Source organism: Ruditapes philippinarum, unplaced genomic scaffold, assembly GCF_026571515.1.
Source record: "Ruditapes philippinarum isolate M1 unplaced genomic scaffold, ASM2657151v2 ctg2853_1_1_1_1, whole genome shotgun sequence".
Lineage (NCBI taxonomy): Eukaryota > Metazoa > Mollusca > Bivalvia > Venerida > Veneridae > Ruditapes > Ruditapes philippinarum.
In genome coordinates, this window is record NW_026856763.1 from 46,498 (window position 1) to 68,230 (window position 21,733).

The 21,733-nt window shown below is 31.6% G+C and overlaps 1 protein-coding gene across 2 annotated transcripts; it reads right to left on the reverse strand.

Annotated features, from left to right (window-relative positions):
- Nucleotides 1–5,992: 5,992 nt before the first annotated feature.
- Nucleotides 5,993–19,261, reverse strand: LOC132747637 (FMRFamide peptide receptor frpr-18-like). Of its 2 annotated transcripts, none has more exons than XM_060737072.1 (2): nucleotides 19,112–19,261; nucleotides 5,993–7,424 (listed from the first exon to the last, which is right to left on the reverse strand). In XM_060737072.1, the coding sequence occupies exon 2, from the start codon at nucleotides 7,400–7,402 to the stop codon at nucleotides 6,242–6,244; it is 1,161 nt and encodes a 386-aa protein (XP_060593055.1). In that variant the 5' UTR covers nucleotides 7,403–7,424; nucleotides 19,112–19,261; the 3' UTR covers nucleotides 5,993–6,241. The 2 variants fall into 2 exon arrangements, with proteins under 2 accessions (XP_060593055.1, XP_060593057.1); XM_060737074.1 differs by lacking the exon at nucleotides 19,112–19,261 and adding an exon at nucleotides 10,184–10,312.
- Nucleotides 19,262–21,733: the final 2,472 nt, after the last annotated feature.

A 21,733-nucleotide genomic window follows, 5' to 3' on the forward strand; every position in this document is an offset into this window, starting at 1 on the left:
TGCTGAGTTTTAGTTAACAATACTTTGTGCTACAGAAACGACATATGCTTGCAAATTAAAGTTTTCTCCCCGCGTGACCTGTCGTTTGGTTTCATACTGGGCTCTTTACCATTGGTCCTGTGTTTAGGGATGTTCATGTAATGCCGCCTTTCCTTGTTGATAACGTTTTCCTACTTTACGTTATGTCTGTGGTTCTACCCAGGTGCCCGTTCGTGATTGAAAAAATGTGCGTAGGGGCACCAGAACTTAATCAATGAAGCTTTAAAGTCGCGATAAGATTCTAATCAGTGTTTGTGCGACGTTAACCTGAAATGGTGGTCCACATTCTCAAACATCCCTTTCCATAATGAAGTGACGCTATCTACATAGTATTTATGATAATCGTGTCATGTACGCAATTAATAACATAAACTAAGCTTGACAATATAAGGTACAGTGATAAATAAGTATGGTTTACGGTAATCCGCCAGTAAGTGTTTTTGGAGCTGGAATTGGTTCAGCTTAGTTTCTGCAAGGTCAGTGACATCGTTTATTCTGATTTGTTTTCTATCTTGACTTAGAAATACTTTTATAAAGCTGAAACGGTTGCAAGTGAGCACGTGTCAAACAATTTTATATTCTATTTACTAGCATGCTAAACAGGTGTCTGAGATTTGAACAATATATAACACTATTCATGTCATAACATCTTAACGTTTGATTTCTATAAATGTTATTGTCATTATTACTGATAACGTTCTAAACGAATATTCTCAGGAGGTTCGTTTATGTCCGAAACAAAAGTATTTAATTAATCAAGTAGGATAGACAAAACCCTTGGGTTTTGATTTGTTTAACGTGTTTCATATAGCTCCATCCGTTAGAGCGTGATACTTGTGTGAATTACCGGGCTGGCCAAATAAAACTGCTTTACCAGTCTTTCTGATGAGACTAAAACTCGAGGTCCCGCGTATGAGTGTCTAATTACTTGAAATGCTTTAAAATAGCACCTGAAGAATCTTCTAGAATTTGAACATCTATTTTATATGTTTGCACTATCCTTCAAAAGCTATAATGACTAATAAATTCATTATTTTTATAAAAACATTACCATTAAAAATATCATTATTATAAAGAAAATGAAATAGTATTCATGGGATGTACTAAGTCTTAAAATCTATCAATGTATATGGTTGATTAACTACATTTTTTAGATTAAGTCAAACAATTTAACGAGTAAGACATCTTTATTGGGTAGCAGGGTAATGTCGCAATTTAAACAAAATCATCCTATTATATTCTCATAAAAGAAGTATCATTTTATTTACTTCCAAGAGACCAGCCATTGTTATACAATTATAATTAAAACGTCCTACATTTTGTGTACTCTTAAAAGAAACTTTAAGGAATATTAATTATTAGTTGTTTTATAACATGTTTAAGCTGGAGATGTGGGTGTCGTAACAGTTTGTTTGTTTGCTAAATATGAATATAATTATAAAAAAAATCTTATTAGGTTAATGTACTAAACAAGTAATAAATTTATTCTTTTGTGGCTTCAGTTTTTATGATCTAATCTAATTGATATATGCAGTGCGTCTTTGCTGATATACGATTATATCACCATTTCATACATACTTATCTAAAACTTACACATTATGTTAGTCCTTACATCTTTTATTGCAACAACTTAAAACGCACCACATAGTATTTAAGTAAAACAAATCAATATTAGAATTTGAGTTGCTACTTGGAATATTTTTCGTTTTTTATTTGACATTTTTAAGACATAAACCTGACTAGCTACATGTAAATATTTCATTGTAATTTAATGAGATCCTGATTATTTCGTAAATGTGTTAACACCTTTTTACCAAAAATGTCACAATATTTACTATTTAATCTACCAAAATAAAATAAAACCTAATTTGTATAAAATCGGCTTCCATATTCGACGCCATTTTGGATTCTGAGGCGTTGTGAAAGCAAAATGTTGTAAGATTGATATTTTTGTTAAGGAGAGACTATATTCTTGCTCTGGTGTAAGTTTCAGATTTGGAAATAATTCAATTTATTAAATGGCCTTTGGCCCTGAGGCTATTTTAGATTATACATTATTAGACTTTTCAATTCAGTAAGGACATCCTGACTGAAGGCAGTGAACTACATTGATGTCCCTATTTAATAAGGTGGAACATGCTGTTGTTTTATATGAATATAATTCTATTAGCAAGTGACTGCTTTTAATAACCGCCTCTGATTAACCAACAACAGAGGCGGACCCTAGTGTGAGTGAACCGCAGAAGAAATATATATGTTAACTTGTTTATCAAGGAAATATACATACACGCCTCGTCTTATTTCAAACACAAATGAAAGTGAATCTATACAATATGCACTGACATAATCCACTGATTTGAAATATAATTTATTTATAATGTTATTTTACACTGTATTTTGTGATATTTACTTCAACAAACAAATTGTAACAAAAACATTAAATAACAATAACAAAGTAAAATATATTTTTATTCCACAAACAATGATTTAAATAAACACATTCGAAAAAAATATATACATCTAAGACGTACGAGGGATGATCAAAAATAAACCGGACTGTGACTGCCTATTGAAAAAGTTTCAACCTAATAAGTATTTTTATATATCACACTTAATCGGAAAACAATACCTGTAAACTGATACTATATCTAATCTGATAACGTAAATAGCTTGTCCGTAACAGCGAATTCAAAAACCATGGTAACGCACACCCGGCGCAGTGCGTAAATTCGCCTTTACAACAGGCGCTTTAAGCTGCGTATATTTAACAATATGGCACATTTAGATTTCAAAATACGCCAAAACTTCATGAACCATATATTTGACGTTGTCGGTAAAAATGACTTCATTTAAACCATATTTATATTGGCAACAACAATTCAAACGTCACATGCTAATAAAATAATCCCGTTAAAGCAATGTCGTCGGAATGTCTCGAAAATCGATCAATAAGACAAAAATGTCAAAAGAAAGGCGAGAAACTGTTTAAAAACGTAGAAAAAGATTATGGCTATCAAGGGAAAAGTTCCAAAAGGGTAATAGAGAAATAGAAAACAAGTAAGGGAGAGAGAGAAAAAAGAAATTTTCAAGGACGTTGGTGATGTCAATCGCCAAGACGTTGAGAAATGACAGCCGATTGACTGCGGACATTGCCAATGATGTTCGACAGTAGCTACGGGACGGTGCAGTCAACTCTAAGGATTCTAAAATGATAATAGTTAATGCATTAATTATATGTATTGTATTCTTGGTTTACAATTGTATCAATTATTTTCTTATTTTACGCAGTAGTTTTATGGAGAAATTGTGTCAACAATTAGACAGTCAGTGTTCAAAATCGGCTAGGTGTTTTATTTATTTTAAAATAATGACAAGTTTGTTCATAGTTGTATTATTCTTTTATATTTTCTTATGTATGATACATTATCATTTAGCAACATTATTTTACATTATTTGTAATACATAATATAGTTTATTGCATGTGCGATTTTCCAACAATTAAGTTACAGAAGGAAAGAACGGAAGTTTGCGTCATTACAGGAGTTCTTATCATCATCCATTATTTTACAATATAATATGATATCCACTTGTACAGAAATATATATAGGCAGCGCATCAACAACATGACTGTACCACGTATTTGCCTACTCCGTGAATGAGTAAAATGTTGCTCCGTTAAGGAAAATACGCTTTTGACGTCGTTAACGTCAATTTCAAAGTTATACCGTGCGCCGCATTGCTTTACATATACATGCCAATAATAGAATAACTTTTTTCTTTATTTATATTTCTTGTTGGTATTTTTTGTATCATTCAGGGGATAGATTCTGATTTATTTTCCGTGTATTTTTATGTAAATTCATTTAACAGGTAAAGAATCATTTACAAAGTCCGGTTAATTTTTGATCATCCCTCGTACTCATAATCCAACCATTCAATGAGGGAAAGTGGTCAATTTGCAAAATGATAAAATTTACTGATACAATTTATTTTGCGAGTTCTAAAAATATATGAATAAATAAATAAACACATTCACGCACGCACCAACGTTCACATAGACAAACAAGTACATTATTTTAAAACATTCGCATATATCATATTCCAGGAACAAATCTTGCTTTTTAAGTTTTTGCTTTATTCACCACATATTTTCTTTTTTGCATAGTCGCCAAATGAAGCGTAAATGTTTGCTGATCTACGTATGCAAGTGATGAACAGTAATAATAAACTTAAGCTTATACAGCAGTGTGAAGCGACTTATTGCTGCTGCAACACCACGAACTTTTGCGATATTTCGCAAACCGTTTAGGAAATTCAACATTAAATGTGTGTGTACCAAAGTAATCTTTCTGCTCTTTGAATTATCTTCTTAAAAATGTACAATATAACTTACATTTTATAATTTTTAAGGAAACATTTTTTAAAGATCACAAGGAATAGTTCTCAAACGTCTTCGTCAATTAATTAATTGAAAGTTTATGTCTTTCCTTTACTTTGGCGCTTCATTGCTGATACTTTGCTTATAAAAAGTTCATACTTGTAAATCAGGATGCGCTTAAGATATTGTCCAAGGCATCTTAATAAAACGATACAAACGAGTCTGCACTGTTCTTTTATTTTTATAGGACTCGTGGTGTCATTAAGCTTACCCTACAGTATTTCCCTAAGTGCACCCGTTGAAGCACAGCATAAGATTATTACTAAGTACGTAATGGAATTTCCGTATTGTAATTATTTCCCTTTAACTTCTGTTTTAACAACTATGCAGCGCTAAACAGACAATTATAGATGTAGCATTTTAACCCATCGTTTTACCATGCATGGAGGCACCAGCTTTGACAGTGTGCGTAAAACATCGCTTGTTTTCAAATTATTTTAAAATTCATTGTATAACACTTGTGCCAAGAAAATGTTATAAATTGATTTTTAGCAGCCCAATGTCAAGCATTCTTAGACAATTGAAACATTAATGCGATTTTAAGACATGTTTGTACACCGGGTACGTAACGTTGCATTGGTATGATAATAATGGTTATATCGTTTTCTTAAAACAGAGGGTATTTGTTTATTTGTTGTTTTTTTCTTCTTGTATTTGTATTCTTCTTTTTTTTGCATGAAATATCAAAACGTATCCAACACAGAACACAGAAGCAATTTTATTAAAAATATAATAGCCCGAGTAAAGTATTATTGAATAGAATTACGGACAGGGCGGACCGCGAGACTTATAATTGCATAAGTAAATGTTAATAATACTACAGGTATATACAAGTATAAATAATATTAATTCTCAGTCTGCCTTATGTTGTGTGCACATGATAAACGATAAACGAAGTAATATGTTCAATATGAAATTGCTTAAATATACGATATTTTTGTTCATAATGACATTGATATCACACGTTTAAAAAAATGAAAAAGCGATATTAAATTTCAACTTAATCACGTTCCACCACATCTCAAGTTATGGTCCGCCAGGTCTAAAAATATAGTAAGCCCTGTCCAAACATAGGGTCCGCCCTGGTACGGTCCATCCTGTCTCACGGTTAGCCCTGCCCTATGACCATTGAATCTTACATGCAAAACAATCATGTGTTCTGTTTATTACATGGCATTTACCATTTGTACACATTCAAATGTTCTCCAATTTTATTTGGAAATTATGCCTTTCTCTTTTCACTGTATAATTTTACTTTTTACTGAAAGAGATGTGATATATGACTTTCTGTGGAATATGTGTTTTTTCTTAATGTAACTATTATTGATTTATCTGTAACCTTCTCAACACATCAAAGTACAAATGGGTTGTATGGTAAATAATCAATTGGCTGTATGGTAAAGCATGATTAAACATGAGTGACACACACACTCATCTTTTATATAAGTATTTTAGCACAATGTTGATACAAAGCTTCTTTTATTAAAGAAATACTTATTTTGATGAGAAATTGATTGCTAAAAACAATATTTGATAAACATGTGTATAGGATAACGATATATATTCAAATATCAAGAATAGTTAGTCATCTATTGAAAATATAAACTAATATTCGTTTCATCAATTCACAATTTCAAATCACCGTCACTTTAAAAAGATTTATTCGTTTATGTTTAATCCTGTTTCAGTAAAACACATTTATTTACAATAAATGCAATACAATAATTAAAAAAATAAAATGACACTGAACTGTTAAGAAATTCATTACATTTCAGAACTTTGAATTCTTCTTAACGATTTGTCGTCACCTTGATTGGGTATTAACAGATTGTTATTTGAATTTCCGTCCTCAGATATCGGTTTTGAGAAATGCTCAATTCTTCGAGTCTTTGAAGAAAGCAAAGTACTGTAATCCGTTTGAGCATAAACATTTTTCTGTTTGCTTCGGAAAAGGCTTTTAAATGTCCTCCTGAACGTGCCACCAAAGATATAGTACACAATGAAATTGATAGAAAGTGACAAGTAATAGATGAGTTGTGAAATAGATTGAACTGTTATATCAAGTTGTGTAAATATATCTATTTTATCTTTAATGAATGATATTACCAGAAGCCGTAATTTTACAACATGTAATGGAAGATTTAAAGTAATGAAAATGAGCGTTACTGCAAGAAGCATTGTCGTAACCTTTGTCGTAAGATCGCTGATTCTTTGTGCAGATGTGGAACTAAGACGCCTTCGCCTCTTGCAAGACGATATCGATGACAAAGCAATGCGAGATAAAAGAAATGTCATTATAGCCGTTGGTATGACTAATGTAAGCACGCTATCTACATACCCCATGATCTTCAGAAAGTTGTGGTGCTTTACCTTTGGTAAACATTCTTCTGTCATTGTCCACAAGGGAAAATTATAACAACACAATAAGAATATGCACACAAGTATCACAGCATATTTGGCTTTCGTTGGTTTACAAAATGTATTGACCATAAAAGGTTTACATATCCTGATATAATTTTCTATTGTTACAAACACAACCATCCAAACAGAGAGACATCCAAAAACGTACGTCAAGAAAATAGTTCCTTGACAAAGGCCAATGATTCGACTAAGTCTCAAATCAAACACGTGTGAGGACCACATAATTAAAAGTATGATAAGAAATCCATTGTCACTAAGACTTCTTACAGCAAGAAATATGCTACATGATTTCGATCGAAGAAACTTTTGAGCAAATACAATAAATGACATTGTATTCCCAATTAAACCAAGAAAACATATTGTTGGAACGACAATTTTTTCTACAGAAGCAATGATATTTTCTGGTACTTCAAAAGTATAGGTTACATTTGTACTGTTATTGTCTAATAATGACCCGTTATTCGACATCATGTAATCGCTGTCTGATACGTTTCCGCCTGTCATGTTCTCAGTGTGACGATGAAAACTGAAATAGAAAAGCAGATAAGTAAACCAAAAAATATAATTGTCATTATCATGTTAAGTTCTTGTCTGTTGTGATATAGTTTATTTAAGCCTAGGTCACAAATAAGAAAATGCCGCCGGGCGGCGTCTGTTTCTCCAAATAATCGCAATATCGGCCGGCGTCCGTCCGGTGGCAGTGGCTTTCGGACGGCAGCAGCTGAAAATTTTGCTCATCGGGCGGGCGCCTTCGAGTTTAAAGTAATACTTTAAAGCTAACGGCGGCCGGACGATAATTTTTGGGGTATAAATATCATCGAGCGGACATCGCTCGGTCGCCGGGCGGCGACCGGGCGATGATTTTTTGCAATTGATCAGGCGATTTTTTCTTGTACTAAAACAGCGTCCGATTCAAAAGGCGTCCGCGCGGACATCGGCCGGGCCCCGCCCGGTGCCTGAATAGAGACAAGTAGTCAAACGATTATCGTCCGGTACCCGGACGATTCATGTACAGGCACCGGGCGGTCAACATTTTGTCATCCGGCGACCGGGCTGCTTGTGTGTGTTGTAATTTCAGCTTGAAGAAGTTGTAATTGCCTCAAAAATATATTTGTGAATTTCTTTTGAATACTAGTAAACATGAATTTTTTCTTCAACGTCCATGCGAATGTCTGATTGATTTTTGCCTTCTACCGCCTCGATACTGGCCGTTGGTGACTCGTTGTCAACAACACGGACCAACTCTTTGGCCTTCCCCTTCGTTTTGGCAGCTGACTTCTTTGCTGGCATAATTACAACTGGCTGATTTATCTAGGATGTCATAAAATGAAAAGTCATTGACGCCCGGCGGCCGCGCGCAACCGTCCGATTCTCTTTTAAATCGCACAGGCGCCGTACGGACATCGGGCGGCGACCGCCTGATCCGTTCAATTCTTTCTGTAAAATCCACCCGACAAAAATCGCCCGACGACTGTTTCATTCATGACCACGCAAGGTATTAGATTTGAAATCGTCCAGCGTCCACGACATCAAAAAATCTGCCGATTATATAAAAATCGTTTAATCGGACGGCGCCCGTTTTATTTGTGACCTAGGCATTAATAAGTCACGTTGTATTTATTGTTAAACGTGTCAATGGCTCTTTATGATCGTATATTTAAGTTATCTTTACCCTGACCATTGTATGAATAATATCTACCAATGAAAAATAAATGAGTTTGAATTTGACATTTTTCTATGACTGTCATAAATTATTGTCCAAAAATTAGACAAAAAGGCATTCTCCCGTTTACTATCCTCTGTATATTTAACAGCGTCATAATTATATCAGTATTTTTGTGCAATTGTTTGATTGGGTTGGGTTTGTCCACCCAAACATATTAAATTATATTGGTTTGGTAGGTTTTACGTTGCAGCTGTAAAGTATCCTCAGATGAAAGACATTAGCGTGATTCGAATGAACCTACAGCGGTCATGAACAATTGGTTTGAAGTATGCAATTACATAATTAAACATATTCAATACATGATAATGCAACAGAACTTATAATATGTATGAAAAATAAAACAAAATCAATTATATAACTCAACTAAATCTCTTATTTCCATTGTAGGCCTTAAATATGTTATTTCATCACATAATTCCTGGCTCTGGAATGTAATAAAGCCATTCAATAATTTTATTACACAAGTGTAATAACACTTTGACGTGACGTCATTTGCGTGATAGAGATGCATAGCGTTAAAGTGCTCTTATGTTAGCAATGCACCATTGGCGCGTCCATGAAAAAAAAAACTTTTTAACATTTAACAATGTCTAATTGCGATATGTGATAAATATAATAGTATATTTGTGTAGATTCAATACTAATTTTATTGAACTCGTTGAATAAAACAATATTATGTTATAAACAGAAAACATACTTTGCAGATTTAATCATTTATTCTATATCAAGAATTAGAAGTGTTTACATATGCGCAGTCTGATTAGGTTCCATTCTGTTCCCTAAAACACGTACAGAAACTGATAGCGAACATCATGGATCCTGATCAGACCACGCGGAGGCGCAAGCTGGTCTGGAGCCATGCTTGTAGCAAGCCCACTATGTTGATTATGTCATAACACGACTCATATAAGCTTATGTCAATTTAAGATACTTTCGACACAAAGTAATGGGTAAAAGAAATCTGAGTATTTTTTTTAATTGTATGGCGCAATCATCTTTTTTTTCAAATTCGGTCAAAAAACAAAAGTAAATCTAAAATTGATTTATACAACATTATCTTACATGTTTTGCACCACATAATTAATTTACGTGATTTATATGCATGTGGAATTTTATCATGTTTCGTGAAAATATATTCCATATTTCACTCAAACGAAATTATATCCTCTTAATATTTACAAAATGTCATTTTGATATTCAACCAGAAAACTGGTATAAAATTATTGAACAAGAAAATCAGCCAATTTATCCATTTAAAATTGGAAACGTGCATGCAAACATCAAAAACATTCTTTGAGATTTGTAATGTTAGGCATTATGGCCTATCTATGCTCAACTTCCTTCATTCAATCTAACCATAAAGAACTTAACATAAATGTTGTTTTCATGCTACTTTTGAAAGCTGTTATGATCAATAATATTCTGAAACGTAATAACCAAAATCATATAATATTCTTATATTATATCATAGTTTACTATAATATCATTATTGTTTGCACGCTTTTTAACAAGGTATCTAATATATACTACATAAAAATTTTTAATACACCAAGTCTTACTTTTTTAATGTTTCCTATTACTCCAAACAAATAGCAGGGTACTGATTGAAAATGAACTAGTACTAAACTAAGCGTATAATTCCCACTGTTATTCCAAAATCAATTAAACATGTTTCCACAGTCGTGTCGGTTCGCTAAATGGGCAGTATCAGGCAGAAAAAGTCAAGTTAATTCAGGCAGAGTAATACCCAATATTTAAAGCACTGTGTGACGCAGAATTTCTCTGATTGTAGAATACAATCACACAAGTGCTTTAATAAGTAGTTATTTCTCCATTTGAATGTTACAATTTCTGCTGCACTTTCACAGTGTTGCAAATAATCTGTTATTTGAAGAAACAGTACGTTGTGTTTATTATAAAATAAAATAAAAACAATGATATGGATACGTTCGCAGTAATATCAAAACTCAAAACATGAGGTGTTTTAACGTTGTTCAACGAATGATAAAAGAGAACGAAGATATTGCTTTTGCTTTAACACGGATTTTTCAAATTCAGCGGACAAAATACTATAGATAGAAATGGTGTGCCAGAAGATTGCTTAGAATAATTGAATATTTGTTATAATTTACTTTCGAACCATGCAGCGAATGCATGATTTGTAAAGATATTATAAGCGACATGTGTCTTGATAAAAAAATGCACGTGTGAAATTGCGTCAAAGATTTATTGTGCAAAATACAGCTGACGTACAACTTGACATTATTAAAATGTTGCGATTTAAGACAACAACAAGCATAGTGCGGGATAACGATTGTTTCTATAATGGAAATGTCCTCATTCCAGTAGGAATTCATGAACAAATTTTGGTCCGCCATTATGCCGTACAAAAAATCAACAACAGTAATAATGATAATACTAAATACTAATACTACTACTACTTATAATAATCATAATTATCATAATAATAATAATAATAATAATAATAATAATAATAATAATAATATAAATAATAATAATAATAATTATAATAATAAAAATAATGATAATAACAACAGTAATAATTAATAAAAAACAAAGAAAATAAATAAAAAATAAACGCTGTAATGATGACTTTACTAAACGAAAGTTAACATTCAATGAACAGGTATTTTGAAACGCGAACATTGGTTTTTGAAACAAAGACACGGGTGTCGCACGACAGTTGTGAGGCCCATTCGTGATGCGCTAGGATCAGAAAAAATGACCGAGCAATTTGGCATAGGTCATGTGATCAAACATATGGCCTAAAACTGTTACCTATTTTTTTACATTATTATTCATTGGTTTAGATGAATACGCTTCTTTTCAAAGAAACCCAATCTCGATAGCAGAACAAGCAAGTTTCACCCAAAAAACAATCTTTATCATATCTGATAAGATTTGGTATCAATGTCTTTATTTGGGTTAAAACGACATTTATTTTTATACAGTTTGACATATAATTTCAATAAACAGCAGATGTTTTAACATTATTATTTTTTAATTTAATTATGGTTTCCTTTCTTGACTTAGTTGTCTACATAAACTAAAAATGTTCAATAAAATCTTCATTGTTGGATATGAATTTATATAGTACTAAACAAAAATGCGAACAATTGCAACAAAATACAATTCGGAAAAAATAAGGTGGATTTTATTGGTTATCACCTTTGAAATTCACGAAACGGAAGCACTTATATAAAAGGTAAAATGTATGCTGAAATATTCTGTATCTTCTGTACCCATGAGAATGCCCATCTTGGTTCAAGTAGTTTGTTGTGGCTATGCACTAAACAGTACGTTTATGTTATTTGCCACAGATAATAAAATCGTACCTTAATTGACATTTAGTAGTCAATGCACTATCCCATTCTTAAGCCTATCTGATATAAATGACTTAATTGATGACATTTTTGAAACATGGTTTACGAAACAAATGCCTTTTAAATTTAATAGAATTTGCATTTAAAACTAATCAGACATGCTCAATATGATAACGAAAATAACAAATATTGCCTTGGGTATATTAATGTTAAATTTTACCGCGAGTTTAACATTGAATGTTTGTTTTTCTGAGTAAACTAGACGAACTCCTTTCCCATTAACATGACAATAACACTGGATTATATTTAATTTAAAATACATGCTAGCTTACAACAAATTGGAAATAGAAGATTAAGGATATGACCATTTCATATTTGCTTGATATATCAATTTCCACATAAATTCATTTTACACACAAAGTCACTATTGTTTGTGTCAAGTTGATCTTCCACACCTCTTCTCAGTTGTTTATGACAGGTCTATCCTGGATTCAAGGATGGACTTGTTTTAAAAAAAGAAATGACGTCAAAGGATTTTTTAGCACGTTCACAGGTTTGGTATTGTCATACTGACTAGGTCACATGTAACGAAAGAACTGCGTACATGTATACTAAAACGAATGACAGAAGAGAAATGACAAAAAATACATTACACGACTTTCATGATATTCAGTCATGAAAACGGGAGAGTATCTTTTAACGAAATAAAGTCACTTACCCTCCCTATATTAATGTACCCTACTGATAAATCTAGCCAAACCTTAGAATAACTGTTTATGTCGGTAACGAGGCTCTGCCGACTGTGACGATAGTATGCATTTTATTAATTTTCTTAAATGTTATTGAATACAATATTGACCTGACACTTCAAATACTTTCGGAAAGGTAATTGAAGAAACACTGACCAGTATCTGTCGAAATATTTGCTACCTTCACTCGCCAGTGAGGTGTGGTGTATTGGTATAGATGTCGTTAAACCGATCTGATGGTCTCTGATGTGATTCCTTGCCAGCACCATGTAATGATTTGTTCTCTTAAATTTGCTTGCAAGTATGAATTTGAAATCGAATCGTTTTACTACACCTTTCATATTAATAATTTCATTACAGTTTCTTTCAACGGTTCTCTTTGTGGCATTATGCAATTGTAAAATTATGCGTAAAAGCGTCGTCAAATGCAAGAGTGCCAGGTCAATGTTGTTGGACAATACATATATATCAAATCTCGAAGAATAATGATGAAAAATAACATTTTTATTGAAATACCCTTTAATAGTACGGAAGCATTTACAACTTTATTCATAACAGCAAACTAAGTCACGCGAGAATGCAATTCATTCATAAAAGCACGCGACAAAGGATGTGTAAGACATTTTTATCTAGCACCCCTGCGATAGTAGCATTTTTCAAAGTAATACTCACCGCGGTTCTCCTGATATTAAAATTTAATACGTTCAAAACATATCAAAAGAAGACGCTTGTAGTCTTTTCTTTTAACTTTCATACCAGTTTTAGTAGTATATTTTCCGACATTTTAAATGACTCATTAAAAAAGAGCAACAATGTCGCAAAATACGCCTGTCACAAAACCTTTTGATAGAGATTTGGGCATTATGAGAAATATGCTCTGGACAATTTCGGAAAATATCTGGAATTTTATCATCTATAGAAGACCTTGAAAATATTAACCAAAACTACATGTGTCAACCTTGTTGTCATAATAGTTATCATTTGTGTTACAATCCATCAATAAATGATGATTAAATTGTACCCATACAAAAACTTTGACATCTCTATGTGACCTTTAGTGGGTTCGATCCCCGGGAGATGCTTTGGTAGTTTAGCACGGTGGAAGGTAGTCTGGTACTGGTGTAACTCTCCAGGAACGATGGTTAGGAAACTTCCCGCATATTCCCGACGGAAATTCTGTTGAGGAAAGGTGTAAAAATGAAACAAACAATAAAAACATGTGTCCTTGATTTTGGTAGAAGGAAACTGGATTATGTGCACAATGGTGCCAAGTTTTATATATGTATAATATATTCCGGCCAGAATATGTATATACATAAATAATTATTTATTTAAACAATATCATTAAGTAACAGTTTACGTTCTTAAAAAGCACAGTATGCAAACACAGTCAATCTTGTTAAGATATCTACATTTTTAGATGACATCAATAATTGAACTTAGATGGAATATATATCCCTCTGGGGCATTTTAGAACAAAATGGAATTCAGTTTCAATTTTAGTATTACGAAGTTTGCATATATCCCTGTGTATTTTCAGTGTTTGATTAACACCCTATTTCTATTTCGAAGTCTAAATGTGAAGAGGTCCTTTATTTACCCAATGTATTTCTTAATTTATTTATTGTAACACTATAAAAATATATTTTATGCTTAAAAGTTAACTTATAATTCACATACATTGAAAATTTAGAACTATTTCTCACATCAGAAAACCGAGTTTGAAGTTACTGATCCTTAAGTCTAAGAGAAATTGTTGAAGGAATATATTTTTTCATTGGTTACACTCTGAGCAACCAAATTTGCCCAAACTCATTTCTCATAAGTAAATTTTTAACATATGTAACCCAATTTCTTTGGCCATAGTAATCAAAACAATATATCATATTGTATGCCTTTTGTACATATCTTTGCACATCCATCCTTTGAGATTCTACATCAATATTAAATGACTCTTTTAGCAGTTGTAAAAAATATCGGATGTCTGCCACAATCCTCAAAAATAGCTATGTTAATTTCCCTTTTTGACTAAGGCACATATATCTTTTACGTGCATAATTTTGAATGGATTACATGAATCTTTGCTCACTAACACACCATATCTCGCATCCATATAACAAAATTGGACTGATTTTTGTATCAAATATATAGAAAAATACATGATTTGGAAGTTATCCATACAATTTGTTAAGAATATATAGAAGAAAGACAAAAGAAAAATCAGAATCCCTAAAGAAATCCCAACACGGCAAAATTGAAATTGTTGCGGGCTCGGTTTGATTGAGCATGTTCATGGACGGTATTGGAAAGTGCAAGTTACCGTCCACGCCTCATAGCACAGGCTTAAGCAGAATTCAACGTTAAATGATTGTAGCACGAAAATGGTGAAAATTTGAATTAAAAAACATCCGAATGTGTTCATACGGCGGTAATCATGGAACCTTCAATTGACACAGTAGTACCATTCAATGAAAAGCGGCGTATGGTACCAAATTAAAAAAATTGCGTGTGCTCTAAACGAGAAAACAATGGGCGGAACTAAATAAAATTGAATTAAGTTAGGAGATCTGATGTTATGAAGTCTGCTTATCGCAGATAAAACGTCAAAAGACAAATTTAAAAAGCAGGCAACATATCCTAAGGGTGATTAGACGGTGGGAGTACTGGAACCACCAAAGTTGAAAAAGTCCAAATAGAAGAAACAAAAAACACCTCAAAACATATAAACACAACAATTATATCGTCCTGAACGATCTTCAAGGATCGAAAATATAACATCTTTGAATAAACTCATTTTGCTTTTATACTTTGCTTATATAAGGAAGTGAAAGTGTTTCCTACACATGAAAACTTCGATACAGTTCTTAATCTGTTATCATAAAAAACAACATTTTCAATGCATTCTTTATCCCCCTCCCCTTTTCAAAAAAAAATATAACCTTGTTTTGTTGGGATTAATCTTGACAACATTTTCATCACATTTCCTTTACAAATCAAGCAATTTCTGGAGTCCATTAACAGTGGTTGAAGTGTGGGCTTATCATCTGCAAATAATAATGCCAATATTTCTGTAACCTCCGGATATAGCTGTTTACCCTTTAGCTGAAGATTTCTATTTCCTTTACAAATTCATTTATAAAAATGACACAAAACTATTGGGGAAGCTAGGCAGCCCTGTTATAAGACGTTCAAACTACTCCGTTAAACCATTGTTTGTTCAAACACAAGCTTGTACAGAACTATATAAACTAACCATTTCTGAATACATTTTCCCTTTAAAACCATTTTGTCGACATATTTTCCAAAGCCTATTTCTGTTTATTGAATCAAAGAACTTCCTACAAGAGGACAATGATGGCCCTAGATCGCTCATCTGACACATCAAACTTATACGAACAATTACCTAGACAAGCATTCTGACCAAGTTCCATGACAGGTGAGTCAAAAATGTGACCAATAGACTGTTTACATGAATTATATTTGAGCCGTGTGACTTTTTTGACCCCACGTGACCGATATGCGATATTGACCTAGAAATCATCAAAACAAACTCTCAGACCAATGTCCAGGATATTTGGATCAAAACGGTAGCCACTAGAGTGTTAACAAGATTTTTTTTATTTTTAGATTCTGTGACCTTGTATTTCATTAGAAAAGACCCATGTTCGAACTCATCAGAGCAATGACCTAGACAAACATCCTGACCAAGTTTGATGACAATTGAGTCAAAAATGTGACCACTAGAGTGTAAACAAGGTGTTTGCTATTTTTAGCTTCTGTGACCTAGTTTTTAATCCGAGATGACCAATGTTCGAGTTTCTCGAAACAGTTGTCTAGACAAGCATCTTGACCAAGTTTGATGATAATTTAGTCAAAACATGTGACCACTAATAAAAAGCACATCGCAAATGCATTGATTAAGATCTCAGTCAGGAACATAAGTACATTTCAACCAATTTTGTTATAATACCTTCCAAGATTGATCAAAATCCCTTTAATTTTAGTTTTATTTTTTATGGCGTTCGTTGCTATTAATGTTGTCAAAATGCACTTGAAAGTAAGAGTTGAGATGCATAAAGCTATGCATTTGTTGCAAATAATATTGTTTGAAATTTATAAATAATGAACTCCAAATGTTTGCATGCAACAAATATAGTTATAAAATGCATTAAAAGTGAATGACGCATGCATAAATGTATGACAGAACGGATAAATCCCTTCTTGAAATGGAAGAGCAATGTTTTGTTCCGGAAAATTGCATACTGTTAATTATACAATATCAGGTAAGTAAAATAACTGAGACATTTTACATTTTTTTCGAGAATTGACATAATTATTAGTTAACACCTACGATACGAATAACTGTTGAGCGGTTTAAATCCGTGTTAAGGTTTATATAGTACATATTATGTTGCCATCGAAGCCATTTACCCCACATAAGTAATTCGTCAAGAGATAGGTAGACTGATTTACAATTGGAAAGAAACACTCGTTTACAATAAACGATTTTTTTAAGTTCAATAATGACAAGTTCTAAGGTTGTGTTTAATAAAATAGGTAACCATCATTATTAAAGCAAGAAATAATCCTCAATGTACTTCTGTGAAAGGTGTGCCACTCATTATATGTCCTTTTATGAATAAATCCTATTATGCTAGACAGAACTATAAATGAGAATCTGATAAAGAAAATCATAGTCCAAATAACATTGTAGCTCAGCTTCACAGAAAAAATCGTTACACCGACAACACGTGACTAATATTTAAGATTTGATAGAATTCTTAAAATTCAACTTAAACACACCAAATGAAAAACATAATGAACAATCATTTAATAATACTAGACAAAACAATTTAACATACCAAAGATGAATAACCATGTATTTATATTAAAGAAATCACATATGTGGTTAATACTGACATATGTAGCATGATGATTAAAATGTAAACCCGACATTTCTAGCAGATGCGTATAAATTCTTTATTGTTTATTTCTAAATATCCATATAAACATTTCCGACAACAGGAATTCTAATAAACATGCTTTGCAGGGAATGATTACGACAGAAGACGAATTAGTTGTTTCAGGAACAAACACAAAATATATTCATCTTTTATTTTCTTTAGCAATTATTTCAAAAGCTTTAACTTTTTTATCTTAATCAACTGATATTTGTAAAACATATCTTTTAAATCATGTTTGATAGCTGCAAAACATAATTTTTTCAAGTCAAAAACAAAATATAGACTTGGAGAAAATCGACATTGGTCCTATTCTGAGAGATGATGCGGTTTTATCTTCACTTTTATGAACATACTCAGACCTAGTCGTTATATTTTGTTTAAAATGTTTATAATGATGCATTTATAAAACAGTAAAACAGATAAAGTGTAAAGTGGCATTATGCAAATCCATTAGTCGATATAGAGTGAACATGTGAAAGTCAAAGTTTTCTTATAATTTCTTTTAGTTTCATAATATTTCATAATTTACTACACATGAACGTTAAATAACTCACAATGCCCTGTGAAATATATGTAATTATCTATCGGAATGTATTTTTAACTTTATATTTATAAAAAAGAGTGGGCCTGACAGTCGTTTTATATATCTATGTATATTTATTTTGTAACCTGAATATTTCCAAATATCATGTGTTGGTCAATCACCATTATAACGACCAGTTTATTGAAATATAGAGTCAATTAAAGACAATTTGACAATGAAAAAGTGAGCAACATGTCACTTTAAACTAAAATGCCTGCCATTTAAAGTTCGACCGTGCCGGTGTGTTCTTTAAGGGGTCAACTTAATCATCCATAGTGTCAATGTATTGATATTAGACAAAATTAATTAATTGCTATTTTCTATTGCTATTAAGTTAAGTAACATTAAGAACTGTCAGACTAGTTTATAAGCTTGTATCTAGTAATTTAACAATAGGCCTCTTTGTAAAAATTAAATTTTAACGCAATAGTTGCTCAGAGAATAAAGTAACACACAAATAAATATGAATAATAAAAGTATGACGAAATTAAATGTAATACATAGCTAACAATGAGCTTTACAACTGATCAAGATAAAGCTGAAGTTCAGTTTTAAATTAATCTGACACCATAACACTTTTGTTAACATGCTGTGCAAATGAAAATCATAATTATTAAATTATTATCCATATATTTTGAACTGTGATAACACATTGGAAAAATATGAAATAAATCGAAGTTTTTCAAAGCAAAATATCGTATTACATTATATTCCCAAACAGATTATCTTTTTGAAATATAAATCAAACAACTTTGAAATAAACACTGTTCTCTACACAATAAAACTACTTATTTATAAGTCAAAAATTCAGATATCTTTAATAAAACATTACAGTAAATACACTTACTTTTCTTCAAAAGTTAAGATTGTACGTATTTCCTAACGCATTTCATTTCCACAGTGATAAAACATCATCCGCTCAGAAATTTATTTCACTAAGCTGATATCAGCACAGCAATTTCCAATACTGAAATCATTGTTGGATTCGGTAGTACGCTAGTTGCTGAAAAATTGTTCAATAATTGGTTTAACTTTTGAGATGTCTACTACTACTTTAATACGTGTTCGGTATAAAGTTTTATGAACTAGGTTTAATTTATATCTTCTTTTAAATGTATATCTATAGCCGATTCATTTAATTACAAGTACTTATCAAACTAAAGCTAAAATGATCAATATAACGCAAGTGTATGTTCTGCAAAGTGAAATCCAGATATTTTTTTTTCTTTTTGAACTATTTTGACGTTTAGTCAAAGAACATAATTTTTCAGCAAATATAACATAACAAATGAAAATAATTTCATCTGGTACGTAAAATATGTCAAATAAATATAAAAATAATAAAAAACATATGAAGTAGTCAGTTCAAGACAGACTTAAAACAAGTGTCCAGTTACTTGTGCAACTTCGTTAACAACCTTTCAAAATGATTGTACAAAAATGCAATTTATATATTGTCAAACTATAAGCAATAAGTAGTTGGTGCCCTAACAGTGGTAAATTAAGGGTTTGTTTTAGGGTCGTAGAATATATTAAGTAAAAGTTTGCATAGAAATAGAATATCACAATTTTACATAGATACTGTCTTCAGTGATTCGAACCATTCCAGTGTTGCTCGAGGCAGTAACGGCTTAACAAAGTTTATGCGATCCTTTACTTTGCATTTAGTTGTAACAGATGAAAAGTATGATATATCGATTAAAAGCATTGAGCTGTTTAAATCGTCTGTGAAAATATTGTCATAGCCAAAATGTATTGACTATTTGTTTTTATAATCAATCAATATTTCTTTCTTCAACACCGTTCTAGCAATAATCTAGATGACAGACATGAACAAATATAGCAGTAGTTACTTCAAGACACTTAATTGAGATATAGTAACTTTAACCTTCGACGAAAGAACAAGTATTGATGGTAGACATTTAACCTGAAAATCAGACTAGTAATTATGTACAAGACAAAGGCAATAATCCATCTTTCATTGCATGACATTAGTCACAATAACATATGCTTATATCTGATAGAAATATATCTTATTGATACAATATTACTTTTTCTGATATAGATGAGTTTCCTACATGGATAATAATTCAAATTATACCATATCATAAATCGTGGCTATCTTATAACAGCAGCATCATTTCTAGTACCGCGGTGCATTATATTTCTAAACACATTACAGAAAAGAAAACGTTTGCTTTACAAATGTTATTTTCGTTTTGATATAATAACGAAATAATTTATCTTTCATATAAGTACTAATTTCACGTTTTTAGCCATAAGGCGTTTCTGTTAACACAACTAAAGGTCCATCGAAAAGTAAAAAAAATGTTTTTTGTTTCATTGAAATAATTTGTAAGTATAAGTCATATATCAAATAAAAATAACAACCATCCTTTGCTTTTCTTCTACTTTGTCTAAATTGAACCAAACATATACATGATTTCATCTGCAAGAATCTATAATCTTCTCTTAATGATAAATATATCACGTTTAGAGACAATTAATAATACTCTAACAACAATAATACATTTATGATAAATCAGTGATTCCAGTGAAGGAGTGATGATACTGGGCTTTTTTTTAAAATAATGTGATTTTATTATTTTTGTAACATTTTTAAAAAAAATCTTTAAAAGGTTTTTATTTACCGAATCCATTTCACCGAAGGGTTGGACCTCATGGGGAAAGAGGAAAATTTTAATTTTTGGTTGTCATAAAAATAAAAATGTTCGTAATGAAAGTCAACGCATGAGGAAATTCATTGTTGAACTTACAAAACGTTGATTTATTTATGACGAAAATTAGAAAATATGATTGATCCTTATTATTTTCTGAATAATATGAAAGCACTTCATACCTTATTATACATTTTAATTACTTTGTTATTTGAATTTTTTGTCCGCCTTGTCAATGTATGGTTATTCACGACGAATTACGTCTTATATAAAAAACATTATTATAAGGCAATAAGTATACATGTATTTCTAAATAAAAACTGATTTGATAAAAAAACAAACCTGAGCAATACATATCATATTTATTACGGTTTTATTGTTTAAAGTCATATCGCAATATTCTTTGTTACACTCTGGAACGCATCGTATGTCAGGTGTCACTTTAAAAAGCGACATATGACATTAAAGTGACACCGACGGATAAGGTATGGAATTCCTTTATGATCTTAAACATGTGAACTGATAAAATGAAAACTTGTTTATAAAAAACAAAAAGACAAAATGTTACTGCAACAAGTATGTATGGGGTTTATGGAAAAACGTCAAATTTGAAATTAAGTTTACAGAAATAATGCAACTATAACATCATAATGACAAACAAAATATATTTTTTCCAATATTATTATTTCCCTTTGTAACAAGACTTTGCACAACACTAATGTTATGTCAATAACACGTTACCTACAATTCTCATTTTTATTTCATGTAATCAGACCTATATATTGAATGTT

Excerpts from the sequence above, each read along its gene's own strand:
- LOC132747637 (XM_060737072.1), bottom strand. The coding sequence starts at position 7,402 with ATGACAGGCGGAAACGTATCAGACAGCGATTACATGATGTCGAATAAC.